Below are 19,857 nucleotides of genomic sequence, written 5' to 3' on the forward strand. Positions count from 1 at the left end.
ACAAATGAAGCTTGGTCACTGGAACAGTGAAACAACATCGCACCATGACAGGAACACAAGCTGTCTCATGTTAGGTGGTGATAATATGAAGACATCAGGTTTGTTTCTGCTGCAAGTTCAGTACATGTGTGGAATGGGTCACTTGTTTCAAAACAAGACTGTCTGTGCTTTCTTTTTCAGAGGAGGCAGCAGAGACAATCAGCTGAAACTCTACCTCCTCTTCTTGTTACTGTCAGTTAAAAAACAAAAGACATGATGTCATGTGCTCTCCTCTGAGGGGCTGAAGTCTTTTCAGGAGGAGAGTACTGCCATCTGCCAGGTCTAACGGTCTCTCTGTCCACCTACCAGCTGCTCCTCTCTCACTTCAGTCTGCCTGAATAAATCAACTGGGTGAACACACCCTCAGCCCGGCAGTTTGATGTTAATACTTTTAACACAGTCAACACAGACACTCATATGTTACATTTTCACGTATAGCAACAAGAGATTTTAGTTATTACTAATATCCACTCTGTGACCTGCCCTAAGAGAGGACGGTGTCAAGTGTCAGTAAAAGATTCATTTGCAGTCGAGGAAAAAAAACTCTCTTGCCTGAGTCTCTACCAGTTTTCCGTCAATCTTGGCAAAGCCATCAAAGAGGGTTTTGTAGAGGAAGTTCTTCCGAGCGGTGGCGTCGTTAGGTGGAAGGTGGCTGAGAACAGCACCTCTGTGCTGCTGGTACATGGATAAGATGATCCGCACCGCCAGCTCTCTGACCGTTGATGCGCTGTGCTCCAACGCTGCTGTACAGAACTGACAGAGGAAAACATTCAGTTAACATTAAAATTAGGTTTAATTGACTTTATTTCACTGTTCAAACATACATCACTGAACAGAGTCACCTTTACTGGAAAAAAGAAATGACATGAAACTTATTTGGAGCTCATACAGAGCAAAGAAAGTCCTTTACACACCTAATTGGCACCCACTTTAACTTTAGTTTCAGGTGTTTTCAGCACAGATCTCGCAGGCACAAGTGTTGATGTAAGTGGTGACGTGAGCAAATCATCATCAGTGCTTCAGTAACCAGGTCACAGTCAGTCATCTGCAGTAACCTAATGTCATTAACACCATAATTACCAAAGACCAGGTAATCTAGGTAGTGAAACCTGTTTTTCCCTGTTAGAAATCTACATTTCTTGGCCATGAGATGTGTAATAATATAAATAGCCCCTAGAAATCTAAATAAATTGGTAATCTGTAAATTTATGACGGTTACAAGGACATGTGTTGGTATCTGATTCCTGCCCTGCTGCAGACATACAGTAACCAGATTACCACAGTGAATGGAAACCCTTTGTCTAATTTCCTGTATAACCTGTTTTCTTCCAGTAACATGTTTCTTGTAATGTAAACATATTAAATGACAATGGAGTCCCTCAGGGCTCAATTTTAGAGCCTCTATTATTAAACATCTACCAGATTCCTAACACAGACTGAGTTCCTCTATTCTTAAATATAAACACTGGACTCTTTCATTAATCACTGAACAGCCTCGGGATAAAACAAATTACTGACATTTAATACAAACCTAACATGTCCCTCAGATCTTCTGGAAACAGCAGTCAACAATACAGGTCAACCAAACTTAAGTCCCATTAAAAACCAGAATAAAACTTTACCTGTGCCTGTGGTTTATTTTTTCTACAGTTGCAAGAAAAAGTATGTGAACCCTTTGGAATTTCGGGTTTTCTGCATTAATTTCTCCTAAAATGTGACTTGATCTTCATTTAAGTCAAGGGTATTGACAAATATAATGTGCCTAAAATAATAACACATTTTTTTTTTATCTTTCATGTCTTTATTGAACACACTCATTCAACATTCAAAATGGTAGTGGAAAAAGTAAGTGAACCCTTGGAATTAATAGCTGGTTGACCCCCCCTTGGCAGCAATAACCTCAACCAGGCGCTTCCTGTAGCTGTGGATCATACCTGCACATCGTTCAGGAGGAATTTTAGCCCATTCTTCCTGGCAGAGCTGCTTTAGCTCTGTCACATTCTTTGGACGTCTCATGTGTACGGCTCTCTTCAAATCATTCCATAGCATCTCTATTGGATTGAGGTCTGGGCTCTGACTTGGCCACTCCAAAAGGTGGATTTTGTTGTTCTGAAACCATTCTGTTGTGGAATTGCTCCAGTGTTTTGGGCTCATTGTCCTGTTGCATCACCCAACTTCTACAGAGTTTCAGCTGACATACAGACATTCTCACATTATGCTGAAGAATTTTTTGATACACTTGGGAATTCCTCTTCTCCTCAATGATTGCAAGCTGGCCAGGCCGTGATGCAGCAAAGCAGGCCCAAATCATGATGTTTCCTCCACCATACTTTACGGTTGGGATGATGTTTTCATGAATGATATGCAGTGCCCTTTTTATGCCAGATGTAGTGCTGCGTGTTCTTTCCAAATAGTTCAATCTTAGTTTCATCAGTCCACAAAACATTTTGTCAATACCGCTGTGGAGTGTCAATGTGCTCTTTCACAAACTTCAGGCGTGCAGCAATGTTCTTTTTAGTAAGCAACGGCTTCCTTCGTGGTGTCCTGCCATAGACACCCTGCTTGTTCAATGTTTTACGTACTGTAGACTCATGAACACAGATGTTAGCCAGCTCCAATGATGCCTTCAAATCTTTGGCTGTCACTCTGGGTTGTTTCTTTACCTCATTGATCAGTCTTCTTGTGCTCTTGAGGTCATTTTGACTGGGTGCCCACTTCTCAGTAGAGTAGCCACAGTCCCAAAGTGTCTCCATTTGTAGATTGTTTGCCTGGTGAATTTATAGTCTTTGAAATGACTTTATAACCCTTTCCAGCTTTATGTAAATCAACAATTCTTGATCGTATCCTCTGAAATCTTTTTGGCGAGGCATGGCTCATATAAGCATATTCTTCTTGTGATGAGTAAAGTCAAAAAGTTTGAGTGGTTTTTATCAGTCAAAGTAGCTCTAGTCCACACCTCCAAACTCATTTTCTTAACAAGACTCCAGGTATGCTAACACCTGATTCCAATTAGCTTTTTTGAGGTCATTAATTCAAGGGTTCACATACTTTTTCCACTTGCACTATGAGGTTTTTATGGTTGCTCTCAATAAAAACATGAAAGGTCAGAATTTTTTTGTGTTATTATTTTAGGCACATTATATTTGTCAATACCCTCGCCTTAGATGAAGATCAGATCACATTTTAGGAGAAATTAATGCAGAAAACCCTGAAATTCCAAAGGGTTCACATACTTTTTCTTGCAACTGTACTTCTAGCAACTTTTTGGACTTGCAATGAAACTGTATCTGTAACTGTAACTGTATTTAGATCTTGCTGTAATCTAATTCTTAGCCCTGTGCAAGGCACTTTAATTGGCCTTATACAGTTTTAATATAATTAAACTTGTCTTAACTACAGTTTGCTGGGAAACAGAACAGTGGTCTGGTTTCATGTACAGAACGGCAACATTGTTGGGGAAGTCCTTTAGGAGAAGAGCGTATCATGATGTAAAAAGAGACCATTACCCAACATAATCTATGTGGAGAGAGTCCCAACACAAAGGCACTGCTGCCAGTGAAGGGCATTAACATCCAGAGGTAAACTGTGCACAAAGGACGCCCATCCCTTGCTCCACAGTCTCAGGGACAGCTCTCTATTATTCTCTGTTGTCTTTGCAGAGCACTTCTCATTTTAATTACAGGAAATTCAATCACCCCCTGTTTTCACTCTGGCTCCCGCCTCAGAGCAGATCACCCAGGTAACAGCAGAGGAAAAAGAAAAAAATTTCACAGCTCTCCACCTCCACACTGGGGCTGAGGAGGGCTCAGGGATAAGCAGTGAGCCTGGAGCAAGGGAACATGATCTGCTGCAAACTGGAAGACAAACCAGAACTGAATCTGAATCAGGAGAGTGGATCAACAGGAATCCCCACAGGATCAGAGATCACTGAGTGCTTTATTAGGAATACCATACTGATACTGGATAAGGCCTTCCTGTTCTCTAAAAAAACAGCCTCAGTTCCTCTGCAACAAGACGTTGGAAACATCTCAGACTCTGCTCCATGTTGACATGATTTATCACAGTATGTCGGCTGCACATTCATACTGAAAGCAGCCATTAGAAGGTGGTGAACTGTGGCCATAAAGGGACCAACATGGTCAGCAACAACACTCAGAGAGGCTGTGGTTTTCAGACCATGACTGATTGGTATTTAGGGGTCTGTCAAGAAAACATTATGTATCATTACATAATAGCCTGGACTGATGACAGGAGGCAGGTTAGGTCCATGGATTCATGCTGCCAGAGCTGAATATTTCAGCTCACCACAGCTGTAAAGAGTGGTTATTTGAGTTACCTTAGCAGCCTTTCTGTCAGCACCAACCAGTCCTGCCATTCTCTTCCTGACCTATCTCATCAACAAGGTGTTTCCATTGGCAGAGTTTTCTGTTTCTCACATCATTGTGAGTAGAAACTGCAGAGACTGTCGTTTGTGAAAATCAGAAATACTCAAACCAGCCTGTCTGACACCAACAGTCATGTCACAGTCAGAGTCTCTGAGATTACATTCTTCCTCTCTGATGCTGATGTGAACATTGACTGTAGATCCAGACCTGGATCTGCATTTTGTGCACTGAATTGTTGTCACATGACTGGCTGATCTGATAAATGTGAAACAGGTGCCCAGTATTTCACAGCCTATTCCTGCTGAGGCTGAGTTTCAGTTTAAACCAGGTGTGTCATTAAAACAGTTTGATGTGACAGAACAGGAGAGAAGGTGAGCTGTGGGACACAAGACAGTCCTCCTGTCACGTCTCAATCTGGACTCTAATCTGTGTTTCCCAGGCAAATGTGGAGGCAGTCGGCACAAAGGGATGCAGGCGCTGAGCAAGCATGCACCAACATGCAAACACAGGCCACCCAATGCCACCTATGTGTCTTTGGCTTCAGGAGGAGGACAAACCTAACAATTTGCTGATAAAAGCAGAGTAAAGAGGAGGGCTGAGAGGAGGGGGATGGGTGGAGGGCCAGTCGTAAACCAGAGAGGGGAGGACAGGACCGCTTGTTGTCCTGCCCAGCATGGTCAACAGTTGGACAGTTATAACGTAAATATTAGGTCAGTGCTGGGAACCAGAGGCGTGTGAGGGACATAAAGAGGATGCCAATGGTGACAACATTGACTCAGCTGAGCAGAGCTCACTGAGGAAGGGAGGGACTGCTCTCCTTTCAGTTAGTCACACAGTAATTACTGAACCAAATGTCATGGAAAATCATCCTGACAGACACCGGCCTTTACACTGGAATAATACAGGCTTCATACTGTATGGATCTCATGCAGTACATGTACTATCATGTTGAAGAGGGTTTGTCTGAATTACTGTTTCCAGATTGGAAACAGTTTGACAGAGGAGCTGTCACTGTGCCAGAAAACAACAGGAGCTGTTAACAGCTTTAGAAGAGAAATCTCTGACAAGCTGTCAGATTCTGACTGTTATTACCTACAGTGGAATTTCTCCGGCTGCTGCTGTTAATATTTAGTACAGGTTAAATTTGTTTTTGACTTTTTACAGCTAGAAAATCCCCTAAAATGTTTTATAAGAGAAAAACCACCAGAGACTTCAAATGAACATCAGTTCATAAAGGATAGATTTAGGCTCTTCACCGTCATGACGTTGTCCAGGGTGAAGCCAGAGTTGTCTGTACCGAGCTCAGCGAGCAGCTTCTCCAGCAGTTCAGCTCGACTCTGAGCCAGACGAGAGGGGAAGTTGGATTTGAAGGGTTTCACCAGCTCACCAGGTATCATCTGCAGGAGCCCGCACATCCTTCAAAACAGCGATTTCCTAAAGGACGACATGAGGAGAGAGACAAACTGACTTTAACGTGTACAGTGGTAAAACCACACGATGTCTTCACAGACTCACACCTTTACATTAAATAATGTGTATGTTAGAAGACAAATCATATCTGTGGTGTTACACACAGTGATTTATCATTCAACACACAGGCCTGGCAGAGAGACAAGTCATGACAGAGAACACAGGTGTGCAATTAAACTATGACAGAAGAAACTCTTCTCTCAGCTGCTCTCAACCTCAGAGGAATGTCTGTCGGAAACATGGTGTGTGGGACAAACACACACAAAACAAAAACAATAAAGAACATATATTTTGTCCTGAAAATACAAAGAGTGATTCAGTCATTGGTCCGGAGGTGTGAACAGAGTCTGAGGGGCTGAGCGGTGATTTCAGAGGGCAGAGACATGTGGTGACGCTCTGTTCTGACCTCAACTAAACTCAGAAGCAACTGAAGCTTTTAAAAGACGGCTTTTCTCTTCTAGTCAACAAGTACACCCCCACATATGAGCAGACTGTCACAGATTCCCCCCTGAGCAAACCAACATTAACCATGTTCACACAGACATTTACTTCACTCACATCCTGGACGTCATCTCTGAATCCACCAGACCAGTAACTCTCTGGTCCTCTACTGCATGGGAACAGACCGACCCTCTGCACTAATAGCTAACACCCTGAAATGTCTCTGTTTCAGTTACAGGGCGGCAGTCAGGGCATCTACAACATGGGCCATATTGAAGCCTGGGGCAGATCAGGACAACACCTCAGACACCATGTATGTCAGGCTAAAGCACAACACAAGGCATTTATAAGGAAAGATGATTCAAGTTACATTTTTAAATGTATGTATTAAGTTTATGCACTTGGATCTGTACAAGTGTGTGAACTTTATACACTTATATATCAAGTGTATAAAGTTCACACACGACTGTAATCATTCATCACCTGAAAACGCCAACCAACAAAATCTAAGGCTCAGATATTTTCTACAAAACAACATCTCTGGTTTGAATCCAGTCAAGGATTTCTGCTGCATGTCCTCTCACCTTCTGTCTCTCCACTTTACTGTACAACTCTATTATACTATCAATAGAAGAAGAAAATGCCCTGACACGATGGATTCTAATTCTGATTACCAGTAATGTTTCATAATCTTATCTAAGATTTGATTTTGGTCAATAAATATTTTTTCAGAAATATCTGTTTTCTTTGTTCACATGTTTCATTGTGTTGTTGTCAGGAGGTTAAAACCTCTCTGTGATCTGTCTTTATTGGAAGAATCTAGTTTCAGGACATTAAACAGTGATTCTGATAAGACTGTTGCCAAAAGAGATAGACCAATAAAAGTACTGAGCACACACAGGTAATCTTTGGTCAAATTAGTCTTTGGTGGACTGGGTGTTGCAGATGTTGGAGCTGTTCCCTGTGGTCTGTAAACACCTTTCTGCTCTTTGTTTTGAACATAGATTTGTGGGTTTTCTCTGTCACCAAGACGTGCTTCATATGACTCCATCCATTATCTGTGTTTAGAGATTAATATAATCAGCTCCTCCTGCAGGTGCAGGCACATGTGTCATGTTTCATTTATGTATATTTATCTGGTGTGAATATCATATCATTACTTTACTGACATAGAGGTTATTATTGAGTACTTCAGCCTCAGGACACAATAACTCAATTAATTGATGAACTGAAAGATATTAAATCAACAACATATAAGAGAGAAGAGGAACTGATAACTAAACTGTGCAGTTTTTGAAAACACTGTGGTTTGACTACTGCTTCTGGAAATGGCTGAAGCTTCATGCTGGAAATTAACCTGCATTGTTGGTATAAATGCGTATGAAGGAGAAGAGAAGATTATTAGATTATTTTTGTTTGTTTGTTTGTTTGGGGCAGCATGGTGGTGCAATGGGTTAGGGTCTGTTGCTGTAACACCTCGCCTCACAGCAAGAAGGTTCTGGGTTCGAGCCCTGGTTTGAGCCTGGGGCTTTTCTGTGTGGAGTTTGCATGTTCTCCCTGTGCCTGCGTGGGTTCTCTCTGGGTACTCCGGCTTCCTCCCACAGTCTAAAGACATGCAGGTTAGGTTAACTGGTAACTCTAAATTTGCCATAGGTGTGAATGTGAGTGTGAGTGGTCATTTGTCTGTATATGTTGGCCTGGCGACTGGCGATCCGTACAGGGTGTACCCTGCCTCTCGCCCAATGACAGCTGGGATAGGCTCCAGCCCCCCTTTGACCCTTTTATTTGTTTGTTTGTTTGTTTTTCCCTGGTTCCTCCTCTCAGTGAGGGTAAAACATTCACACTCAGTGTTGTGTGTTCACTTCATTCAGGATGATAACTGATTCTGAGAAATTCTCCTCCAGAGCCACAGAGGATGTTACACAACTGTTAGAAACAGCCTGAAACAGTCTGACTGCTTCAACCTGAAGACTCAGAGTTACATGACATTCATTTATTATTGCACCATGTAGCTGTGAACTAACTACAGCAGATCCACGCTCATCTGCACCATGAATCACTACATCTGCTCTGATGAATTCAGAGCTGAAGAAATATTTGATCCTCTGGAGAAGTTCTGAAGAATCCTCTCTCAGTCACCTGTCTGTATGTCAGACATGATCAACATGATCATAGTTCCTGAAATCCTCAATAAAGAACAGAATCAGCAGAGAGTCCACTCTGACTCAGACTATGGGTCAACTCTGTTACAGGAGACAGAAAACTCTATTCAGGATCAGTTCAGCATCATTCAGGTAGATTCAGGATTACTTCTAGCTTCTGATTTTCTGAGACCATTAAAACATGTTTCATGGAGGTGGTCGTTCCCCCTCAGTCTGTTTCTCATGTTTAGTTCTTTGCTGACAGAGGTGAAGAGTTTGTTGTCTTACACTCAGTCAACCTTTATTTTGATTTCTCACGCTATTTATTTTTGAGCTACAGTGAAATTAAATTATATCTCCTGAGTTTTTAAGCTATGATGTCTAAAAATGTTTTCCCCGCCTCTCCACTCTCATGTTTCGATACCTGACTGGCCTCAGTCTGTCAGGCTGGTGACATTTAACTCAAGTCAGTCTCATGATTTTCTTTAAAAGCAGATAAATGCTGAAATATTAACAATATTAATAATGACAATATATCATTTAGCTTCAACTTCCTATAGCATATGCAACCGTAGAACGACACAGTTGTAGTTTATCTGTACACTGCAGCTGTACATAATAATAATAATAACAATAATAATAATCTCCATGTAAATGAATGATGCATGGAGAGAACTATACATCTGTGTTTTTAATGTTTTTTAATGCTCTTTCTGTTTTATGGGTTCATGTCTGTACTGATTTAATTCCTGCAGTGTTTGCTGTAACTGTTCCACCATCATATTGAGCAGTCTCATGGGACAGGGAGGTTACTTCAACTCTCTGTACGTGTTACACGATGACAGGAGATCCACCCTGTATGTGTAGAAATTTAATATGAAGAAATCAGCGCCTCTTCAAATCCGAGATATAATAACTATAAACAAATGAGATGATAACCGAGAACATCAGCGGGCACTTCAGTGTATTTTATTTTATATCACAATGTGATGTTGTTTCATAGAAAAGAAAGAGAGGGGCTGTTTTTCCAACATGGAGAGTTTAAATCTTTTTCTTCTCTCTTCAGTTGCAGTAAATCCAGAGAGGTAGAGGAGAAGTCAACATATCAGTCCAGGTGTTACATTACCTGTATGAAAGCAGAGGCTGTGGCCCTCAGGCGGCCAGCTGAGTCCCCAGTCCTGGACAGCAAGTTGGACCAGGTCTGCTCCAGGCAGTGGGTCATCTCGGTCCGGCCCAGCCCCAGACCTGGGATCAGCTGGCTCAGGATTAACCTCAGCAGCTTCAGAGAGGCCTGGAAGACCTGAGGAGAGAGTTTAACTTAGAGGACTGTCTGAGAAAAACTAGCACCAGGGTGGAGTTAATTAGCAGAGAGATGTTTAATGTGGGCTGGTTGGAGTCTGCAGACAGAGAGAGGTAATCAGCAACTGAGAACAGAGCTGGTCGGACCAAGTTTTATCAGGGTTTTTTTTTGCATATAAACTGTGCAAAACCAAAAATCCTATCTTACCTGTGTCTCAGAGGTAAATCTAGTTGCTGATACTTTATCAATATTTGTTTTGTGTTTATTTGGTGAATTTATACTGGAAAGACATTTAACAAACACCTGCCCTGCATTCATACATTCATGTTTAAAACCAGAACAGAACAGACCAGAGTGTATTCAACATGAACTAAACTGAAGTGTTTTTGTGGAGCAGCACATTAACCAGGTAACATGTTAATGGAGCATTCTGTGTATCAGTGGCTGTGAAAATAAATCAGGTGAATTATTGCGGCGCTGCTCTTTTCATTACCATACAGGCTGCAGAGACGTTACAGCGCCAGGCTTGTCAGAGCTGTTTGTATAAGGAAACCAGCTCTGGGAGAGGGAGCTGGGTTACGTATGACACAGAGGAGCACTGTTAACACTGTGCATGTGTGTGTTCATGTTTTAACAGCATGGACGTTGGTTCCGTTGGTAACAGGAATCCAGAGAACATGATTTATAGAAGACTAAAACAGGAACAAACTAAACATATCCAGTTCTGTTCAGTTAATTTAAACATTCACAGCTTTCACACTAAAACTGTTTTCTTCTGAGGAACTAACTCACTGATGACACTTTATCCAGCAGAGACTTCTTCACCAGGAACACTGCAGCTCTGATCATGTTTCTCAGCTCCTCCTTGGGGGTGGAGGGTGATACCTCCACCAGCCTCCTGTATACTACCAGCAGAGCATCTTCTCTGTAGGACCAGGTTTTAGAATACACCCCCGCCACCTGAAACAAAACAGGGGGTAAAGGAGTAGCTGAGGGGTGGGAAAGATACCACAGATATGTTTTCTGCCCTGCTATTCACACACAGTATCTCTATCACATTTGGATATATGCTATGTGGTGAGCTGTATACAGATCATATGTATCTGCTGTATATCAATGTAAAATTAACAGTTTGATAGGGAATTCCTTTAAGTTGCACTGATCAATATATTTATATAATCAATAAAGTAAATAACTGTGTGGTGTGAAAATGTTGCCTGTAATGTGAAACTAATAGATAATCATCAATCATCCATCCCTGTGGTTCCCCTCAGAGTGTTTTATCCTCTGTCAGCTGAGTGCTGTGGTTTACCAGACCACTGACTGTCAGAAACACACAGTCCAGCAGGAAACTGTTCTCAGCTAAAAATCTCTGATAAAACCAGCTGAACATGTTCAGAATAAAACTTCCACCTGACGCAAACACCACAAGGCTGCAGGTGCAGAGGAGAACCAATCAGTACAGTACACACTCCTGATTATCTTTAGTGAAAACCAAAAAACCTTAGTTAGCTTAGCTCGCCGTGTTTTCTTTTCTCACCAGGTTTTCTCCATAGACCTCTATTGGCAAACCAGCCTCTCTCTGGGCTTTCTCTGTCAGGGGCTCTGGCTCTCCGCTCATCTCAGGGCTGGGTGGACTCCGCTGAATCTCAGTCTTGGGGGAGTGCTGCTCTGCAGGGCTCTGGATGACCTCCACCGGCTGGTCTTTCCTCTGAAGGGCTGGCAGCGGCCTCTCATCATAAGGCACACTGATAATCTGACAGAGCAACACAACAACACTAGTTTTTATTTATGTACATTATAATATACAAACTTTCACATCTTTAAATATTTTAAGATGATTTAAGATATATTTTAGTTGTTGTTGTAATTTACTGCATCTGTGTTTCTCAGCAACGACAACACATTCTCTGGAGATCTCTGAGGTCAGTGGCTCAGAGAGAACTGATATCTTCAGGATGTTCATGCTTTTGAAATATTCATCACCTCTATCCCTGGTCTTTTCACTAACTCTCACTAGCAAGTGATCACTGAACAGGCCGATCATGCAACAGCATGACTACAATGAATGTTGAACCTCCTCTGTACAAACCCAGGCTCAGCACCGTCTCCTGAGCCCCTGGGCCAACTGGCACCCTGCTGCCTCCTGCAAGGCTCAAAGCCTGGCCTTGAAGCCAGGTTGGCAGCCGCTGGAATCAGCCAACTGTTGCACGCTTTTAATTAAATAGTGAAACCTAACCCAGGAGGAGGGCTGATCTCAGTAGGTGGTGAGTAAAGCATAAAAACCCCCGCTGGTCCTAATCTCCCTGTGTTCTGTGCTCCAGCACTACAGAGGCTTAAAGAGAGGAGGAGATGTTTCTAAAGGTGCTGCAGTTAGATTATGTCTGCAACTATATAAGATTCATGTGAACAGAACCACTACAGGTACAGCTGATAACTCCTGGATCAGTAAAACACTGTCATTGACCATCCACAGAGTACTTGACATGTTTGATGCTGTGTAAAGATGCAGTGCTATGATCAACACACTGGATAAAGTTGAACTTACATCTATCTTAGGAAGAGCAGCAGTGGGGGAGCACAGTGTGTGAGGCTGGCTGCTCAGTTTGGGAACAAGAGTCTCTGTGGCTGGCTGCTGATTCTGAGGCGTGATCGTTTTCTTCACCTTCCTGAAAGTGTCTGTGGACACGAGGTGCTTGGTGGGGACTGAGTGGTGACCTGGAGAGGGCAGGTGGGAGGGAGGATCCCGGAGGGGGGATGAATCTGGTGCTCTTGTGATCTGATGACACAGCACAGAGGCAGAATATGTCATCATTAGATCTGAACTGTACAGTAAGCATTATTTACTCCAACAGGTGTTGGATGGTGGTGGGAGGTGACTGACCATCGTCATGTCCAGCAGGTTGTGGACCTCCAGCTGCTGGTAGACGCTCCTCCTGTACTCCTCCATCATCTCCTTCTTCTTCTTGGCCAGGTCATAGTCTTCCTTCTCTATGGCACATCGCTTCTCCACATCGTATCGAGCCAAACGCTCCCCGACCTGGAAGAGCCAGGTACAGGTAGGGGTTAGAGCAGAGACACAGTGAGTCTGTGCTGCAGGTTCAGACAGATAAACAGGAGAGAACTGAGTCTGCTCGTGGTCACATGATGTCTTAGACTGATGTCAGTTTGAGCCTAAACTGGCAAAAACTCTCTGACAGCTGAAGGGATTATTTTCCACTATCTGTAATTACCCTGAAGGTGAGAGTGTAGCTCCTGCTGACAGATCTACTGCACTATGAACCGTGCATTTTATTCACATTTATAAAGGTACAGAATTTTGTTCATGAGCCATGTCCTGGTCTGAGAAACATTTTTATGATTTCTTAAAAGATTATTCCAGATATTACATGAGTGATCATGTTTCATGTTTAATGATAAAATCACTTGCTGGGATCTGAGAGTGTGATGGTAGTCAAATGGAAGAGACATGAGCAGACAGGTTGTAAACAAACCCTCAGGCTACTCAAGCTTTATCTGGAAAAGAAACCAGTGAAATTATCACCCACATTGTGAGTTTTAAACATTCATCACATTTTACAGGTTCACTTCTTGGTCCAGTTTTGACCTGCTGTACTTTCTGTAGCTGTGCACAGTTTTCCTGTGTAATGAGCATTATTATCAACATTTCAGGTGCGCTCACCCCCAGTTATTTATTCATTTACCTCTAGATAAAGTCACTTAGATGATTTGCCTAAATTGTCATCTTATTCATAACCTGTTTCATGTATTACCACCTCTGACTTCAGTCATTACTCTGGTGAGTACAACGTCATCTTAACCGATACAACAATGTCCAGAGCCACAAACATCAGATCCAAGCTAAAGTAAACTGGGTTATTCTGTGGAGCTGGTTTTTGGCACTGACTTCCACTCTGCATGGGCATTTTTGCCCCACACAATAATACAGCTCTGGCATAAAATACCAGTGAGTGTGCCACATACTGAATCATTGAGATTTACAGTGGAAATTTGACAACAACTTCCAGTAAGTCAGACACATAATTTCTTTGTGAGGAAATTCCATTTAGCTGAATTAAGTTGTTAAGCAGGTGCCAAGAAGCACAGTCTCAGTGCAGTACCTAATGATTCATCGCTCCTGGACAAAATAAACTTATATCAAGTATTTCCAGCCTATAGCTCTTCCTTATCTCTGAAATGATAAGATCCTATGGTTCCTTTACACTACGAAAACTGTGTGAAGTGGAGGAGATACAGCAGGTCAGTGCTCAGCCTTCTGTCATGTATTACGAGATATCATGTAACACCATCAACCATCCCCTGACATCCTGAGGCTGCAGCGACAAGGGATTTTCAGCATGACTACCTTTGTCCACGATGCTAATGTGCCATGCTAACAAGGTGTGAGTGTGTGTTTGTGATCTGGTTACAGAGAGGCCTGTGGTTGGCCGTGGGAGAGACACCAGCCCAGGACCATCAGCTGTCGAGCTTATTAAGAATTCATGGTCAGCATGGTAACGCTGTGTACAGACAGGGTCAGTGACAGGAATCTGAACAATGTTTAACAACTACTGTTACAAACACAGGAGAAAGAATACAAAAAATACCAGCCTGAACAACCTGACAACATTTTACAAAAGAAAAGACATGACCAGCTGCAGTGGATGGTCAATGATATCTGGATTATTTCTTTAAAATATTTCTCACAGTTTGTTACAGCCACACTTTACTGAACATGGTCTGCATATGGACGACCCAACACTAATCATAAACCAGGTTTAAACCTGCTGCTCCTAAAAATTTCAACTAAATTAACCTCAAAAGCGCTGGTTGTTGTTGTAAAACATATACTAATAAATATGGATGTAAATGTGACCTGGTTGTTGCCCTCCAGGCCACTGTGAGGCACTAACACACACTGAGAACATGTCATGATCAGTTTCTGGGGGTTTAAAGGGATAGTTCAAAATGTCAGGGCATTTCTTTCTTTCTTAGAGTAAGATAATAAAATTGACGCCACTCTTGTGTCTTTGTGATCAGTTTGGAGCAGAGAGGTGAATAATTTAGCTTTTCGTAATGAGAGGTAGTACAGCTCGTCTGTTCAAAAACCTAAATCTCTGACTCACTTATCAACATGTATTTAATTTGTTTAATTCGTACAAGAACAGAAGCGTAACATGCGAAGACATTCTCAGACCATGAGTAAGTCACAAAGACTGTGAGATACTCTCACTAGAGCCACAGCTCATCCTTGTATCTGTGGGGTATTTTGCTCAACACTGTGAGTAAATATGTGGTGTCAGTGTCACTCAGTCCTCCTCCTGGTAGACACAGTACCTTCTGCAGGTCAGCAATGGCCTGCTTCAGATTCTTGGCCTGCTCATATTTCTCCTGTCGGACCATGTCCTGCTTCTTCTGGTCCAGGAGACGGATGATGTGAGCGACTTCGGGGTCCTGGTACATGTCGAAGGCCAGATCATCCAGGGGGGAGAAGGACTCACATTTACTGTAGACACAGAGACAACAAACAACTGAAGCAGCAAATAAACAGAAAAACATTTATTTCTACACAGAGTCAGTGTTCTGTCAGCTCTGAGTTTCTTCCACATGTTGAATATAGAGAACAGAGAGGCTGATTTAGATCATCATCAGCTTAATGGACTTTTATTGTGCAATTCCTGATCAAAGGGGAAAACACTGACTGACCACCACCCCCCACCACCACCCCCCACCACCCAAGGAGGGAGACCATGAGGTGAAACGTCTCTTGGGGGTTGATATATTAAAGAAAAAACTGGTTTTGAAATGTGTTTTCCTCTTTGGATGAGCTGCCACCTGCATTGTCTTCAGATGTGAGTGACCTTGAATGGCTTATTGGTTTTCTTCCAGACTAAATGACTTTGTTGAACAATGTTATTGTCACAAGACAAAGAAACCAGGGTTCAATGGCCTCGCCTCACCCCATGAAGGTCACATCCAGGGCGGCTTCCGGCTGAGTACTGTTGAGGTAGTGTTCGATCAGCTGCTCTCTGCTTGGCTGGGGGTAAACAGATGGACAAATTACTTACACGTGCATATATACTGATGTATTACTGCGCTCAGGAAGACCTGACCATAGCTGTCTGATCCAGTTTTTAATATCACCCTCAATCTCATTTGCTTTAATCTGACCCTCAACTTCATCCTTAACCTAAAACTAACCTTAACCCTTTTCAAAAGTGACAGTCAGCCACAATCACCTCACCAATTCTCACTCACTCACACACAGTAACACACACACACAGTAATTAATCAGCTCCAGGCTCAGGACATGTACAAAGACTATCCACTGTGTGGCTCTGCTATGACCTGAAATGTGGTCAATCATTATAAAAACAGGGAACAGTGTTGACTATTGACAGAGTATTTTCAGATCTTCATGAAAACCAAACCAGTGTTTAATGAGCAGCATTTCCTGTCACCCAGTGATAAGTAGGAACATGAGCAATGCTGTGCACAAATGAGAAAATAAAATATATTCAGGAGGATAAAAATCAGCAGCTGTTATGTCTTTATCTCAGACACTGGAACATTTCTATGAGGAAAAAAAAAAAACTACAGTTGATTATCTGACCTGGGTCAATGGTCAACTGATGGATTCATAACATTATCTTCATTTGTCAGTGACAGATTAGATCTAATGTGTTTGCTCAGGTGTAAGTCATGCTAATGAACAATGTTTCTTTAACTACTTCTTAAAGGGTCAATTAACCCAAATTGCAATACAATCTATAATAAATAGATAAATGAAAATACATACACATATAGTTTTGGCTTATTTGTCCAGGTTTGGAGATATCTGTCTTTAAGAGGTATGAGCAGCATCAAAAAATACCATTTCCAGAACCAGTGTATGTCCTTGTTGGTTTGCACAGATCCACAGAGGATACAGTAAACTATGAAAACTAGTGACAGTTTATTCTGAGAACATCTGAACTGAGTAACAGAGTGTTTGAGAGTTCACGGAAAACACATCCTTGTATAGGGGAACCCTACAAACACCAATAAAGCTCCATTAGAAAATAAATAATATGAATAAAGAAAGAAAACACACGAAGATCATCCTATCAGTTAAATAGTCGATCAATCAGTTGTTTAGAAAGATTTAACCACATCATCATAATTAAATCAGTTTAATTCTATTTAACTACCTCAGCTGTGGTGGTTCACTATCACTGAGAAACTTCAACAGAGCAAACACTGTTTCTGTTATCAGTAATACTTTTTCCTATGATGACAAGTCAAAACATGGAAAATCAGATTAGACTTTATCAGCATTGTTTAAATTCTGGAGACGGCAGAAAAAACAGTTTTGACCTGCACTGAGCAGGTTTACAGTTTGATGGAGAGGAGGTCATGAAGGCAGCGATAAAACCTCAGCTCAGCATCACACACCAAACTGTTTAATCACCTCCTCTGAACTGGAGGGGGACAGAAACCTCAGAGACAGAAGTCTGGACAAACCAAAACTCTCTCTATGGTCAGATACTGTCTGATATTATGGATGATATGATTTCCATTATGTGTGTAAACTGACTGATTAAAGCAGTAAATAATGAGCTGTGTTCTCTCTGTATCTGCACCACACTGTCCCTCCACTGGACAAACACACCTTCTCCCCACAGAGCAGATATTAGAGAACCAGATATGACCGACCCTCCAGGAGAGATCACAGCTGAAGTGGAGGAGCTCAGAGTCGGATTAGAGAAGCAACAATGCTCAGCCTGTTCACAGGAATCTGTGTGTGTGTGTGTGTGTGTGGGTGTGTGTGTGTGTTTTAAGGTGCTCTCTCCTCCAGGAGCTGTCCGTCTGCACCACTATCTGATTACACTGACTAACTAAAGGCCTCCTGTGTGATTACATACTGCCCTCCCTTTGTGTCTCATTACTACATTCCTGACACATATACACACACACACCACTCAGGTCAACATGTGTACACACTCTATGCATGCTCATATACTGTCTGTGGACCAGTGGATATGAATAAACATCTAAATAACTTGTATCCCCTCTGTATAATCATCTAATCTGCAGCTGATTAACGGCTGATTAACAGATGATTAATAGATGATTAACAGATGATTAAAAGATCTGTGGCAGTCTCCACAAAGGTTTTATATTGTTCAGGTCTACTGTGATGGATTAGCATCATCCTCTGTTGGTATGCAAGCTATTTTGTCCATCCTCAGCAGTTTTCTTACTTTGTTCTCAAACAGCATCAGAGCAAAAGAGACAGATGTTAGAGTTTTATATAGAATAACTGAATAAACACTTTGACCTGAGGGTCAGTAAAAAGATGATGAAACATCAGTCAATTCCACTCTGAGTGACAGATGTCAATGTTTCACTAACTCACAACACAACAACACAACAGCGCCACCTGCTGCAGGAGTATGTTCAGTGATGGGAGACAGGTGAGGAGAGAGCTCACTTACTATGGTGTTGAAAGCATTTCCATCCAGAGCATCTCCCAGAACATTAATGGCAACCAGAGCAACCTGAAATCATAAACAGATGAGGGTGAGGAGAGAAAAATCAATAATCAATCAATAATCAATGCATTTGATAGATGGGTGAGCACTGGGAGGTTAATGGTAGAAAAGTTTCACTGGAGTTTAAACGATAGAAATGGTGACATTTTATATTTTTCTGTCTATCAACTAATCCCATGAAAGGTCACAAGATCATCAGGTAACTGACAAGTTCCTGTCTGTGCAGTCAAACATTTATTTTAATGATTCCTTTGTTCCTTCATTGATGGACAAATACTACACTGATGAAATGTTCCCTCATGACCATAAACATAAAAATAAAAAATAAATAAATGTATCATTTATTTGTGCTGTCAAAGCAAGAGCTCCTAAATTGTCTTTCATTGTTTTTTACATATAATGACAATAAAGATCTATTCTATTCTAAACATGATCATGGTAGTTTATTGTGAGCAAATCCTAAATAGTGTCCTGCTGCATCAAACATACATTAACCTGCTGCTGAAAATATTCCCCAACAAACTGTTTACTGTCAACAGTGCTTCACTGTTTCAGGAAATCTTCAGGAAACCTGTGTTTATATTTGTGATCCATCTTTAAAGAACAAATGTGAGTGCCACAGACAGACCAGGGAAGTGTAGAGACAAACTATATTGTCGGGCCTTTTCATAAGATTGACAAGAATATAGAATCACATCAGCCTTATCTGGTGAGTATTAAGTATTAATTACAATCCTCATTATTCTCTGGACAGTCAGTCTCTGACATTGCATGTCATCAGTGAAAACAATGAAGACAGTAAAATAAGTAAATAAATAAATAGATTAAAAAAAAAAATTCAGTTTACAAGGATATAAACCAGAGAAAATTAAACTAATCATCATGTTAACAACCAGTAAACATCTGATATTTTCACCTGTTAAATGATTTTTAATTCATTATTTAAAAACTGGAATCAGTTTATTTTCTGTCCTTCAACTAAATCACTATCTGACTGACCATTTCAGGTCTACTGAAAACTCTCTTCATGACATTTCATTCATTTGAAGACAACAAACAGAACACACACACTGTAGTCCTGTTTATATTTAACATGCTGTAGCTTCAGTCACAGTCATCTTTAAAACTCCACAACACATCACACTAACAAGGCTCTAGCATATTGTTTGACCAGTGTTGTTACTGGATACCAGGCTGATGGAGTCTGAGCCTCATGTGGCAGAAATAAAGACACAAGACTCGAGATGATGATTTTAAATGATCTGAAGCACTGTTGTTCAACAGACACAGATGCATCCTGCTCCCTGTGTGGATCAGTCATCTGATCCAGACTACAGTTACAGGCAGTGGATCAGTGGTGTAGTTTGTACCTGACTGTAGTGATTGTAGGCATTGACATGGTTCTTGTGAAAGGTTATTCTCAGGTACGTTCCGATGGCGTCGACGTGGACCGACTTCAGCTCCCTAGCTTTGAAGCCTGTCTTCTCATTGTCAGACAGAGACACATACCTGTGGTCAGAGTACAGAGTTACTCCGCTGAGATCAGG

General features: G+C 41.6%; 1 protein-coding gene across 1 annotated transcript in view; it reads right to left on the reverse strand.

Annotated features, from left to right (window-relative positions):
- Window positions 1-19,857, reverse strand: part of cep104 (centrosomal protein 104) — a 32,059-nt gene that overhangs the window by 9,961 nt on the left and 2,241 nt on the right. Inside the window, 12 exon segments of the mRNA XM_018675132.2 lie at window positions 592-792; window positions 5,681-5,827; window positions 5,829-5,858; window positions 9,603-9,776; window positions 10,569-10,736; window positions 11,317-11,532; window positions 12,325-12,555; window positions 12,661-12,816; window positions 15,114-15,282; window positions 15,737-15,813; window positions 18,254-18,316; window positions 19,681-19,819. Of these exon segments, the coding sequence (XP_018530648.1) occupies window positions 592-792; window positions 5,681-5,827; window positions 5,829-5,858; window positions 9,603-9,776; window positions 10,569-10,736; window positions 11,317-11,532; window positions 12,325-12,555; window positions 12,661-12,816; window positions 15,114-15,282; window positions 15,737-15,813; window positions 18,254-18,316; window positions 19,681-19,819 (1,771 nt within the window).

Source organism: Lates calcarifer, linkage group LG6, assembly GCF_001640805.2.
Source record: "Lates calcarifer isolate ASB-BC8 linkage group LG6, TLL_Latcal_v3, whole genome shotgun sequence".
NCBI classification, from domain to species: domain Eukaryota; kingdom Metazoa; phylum Chordata; class Actinopteri; family Centropomidae; genus Lates; species Lates calcarifer.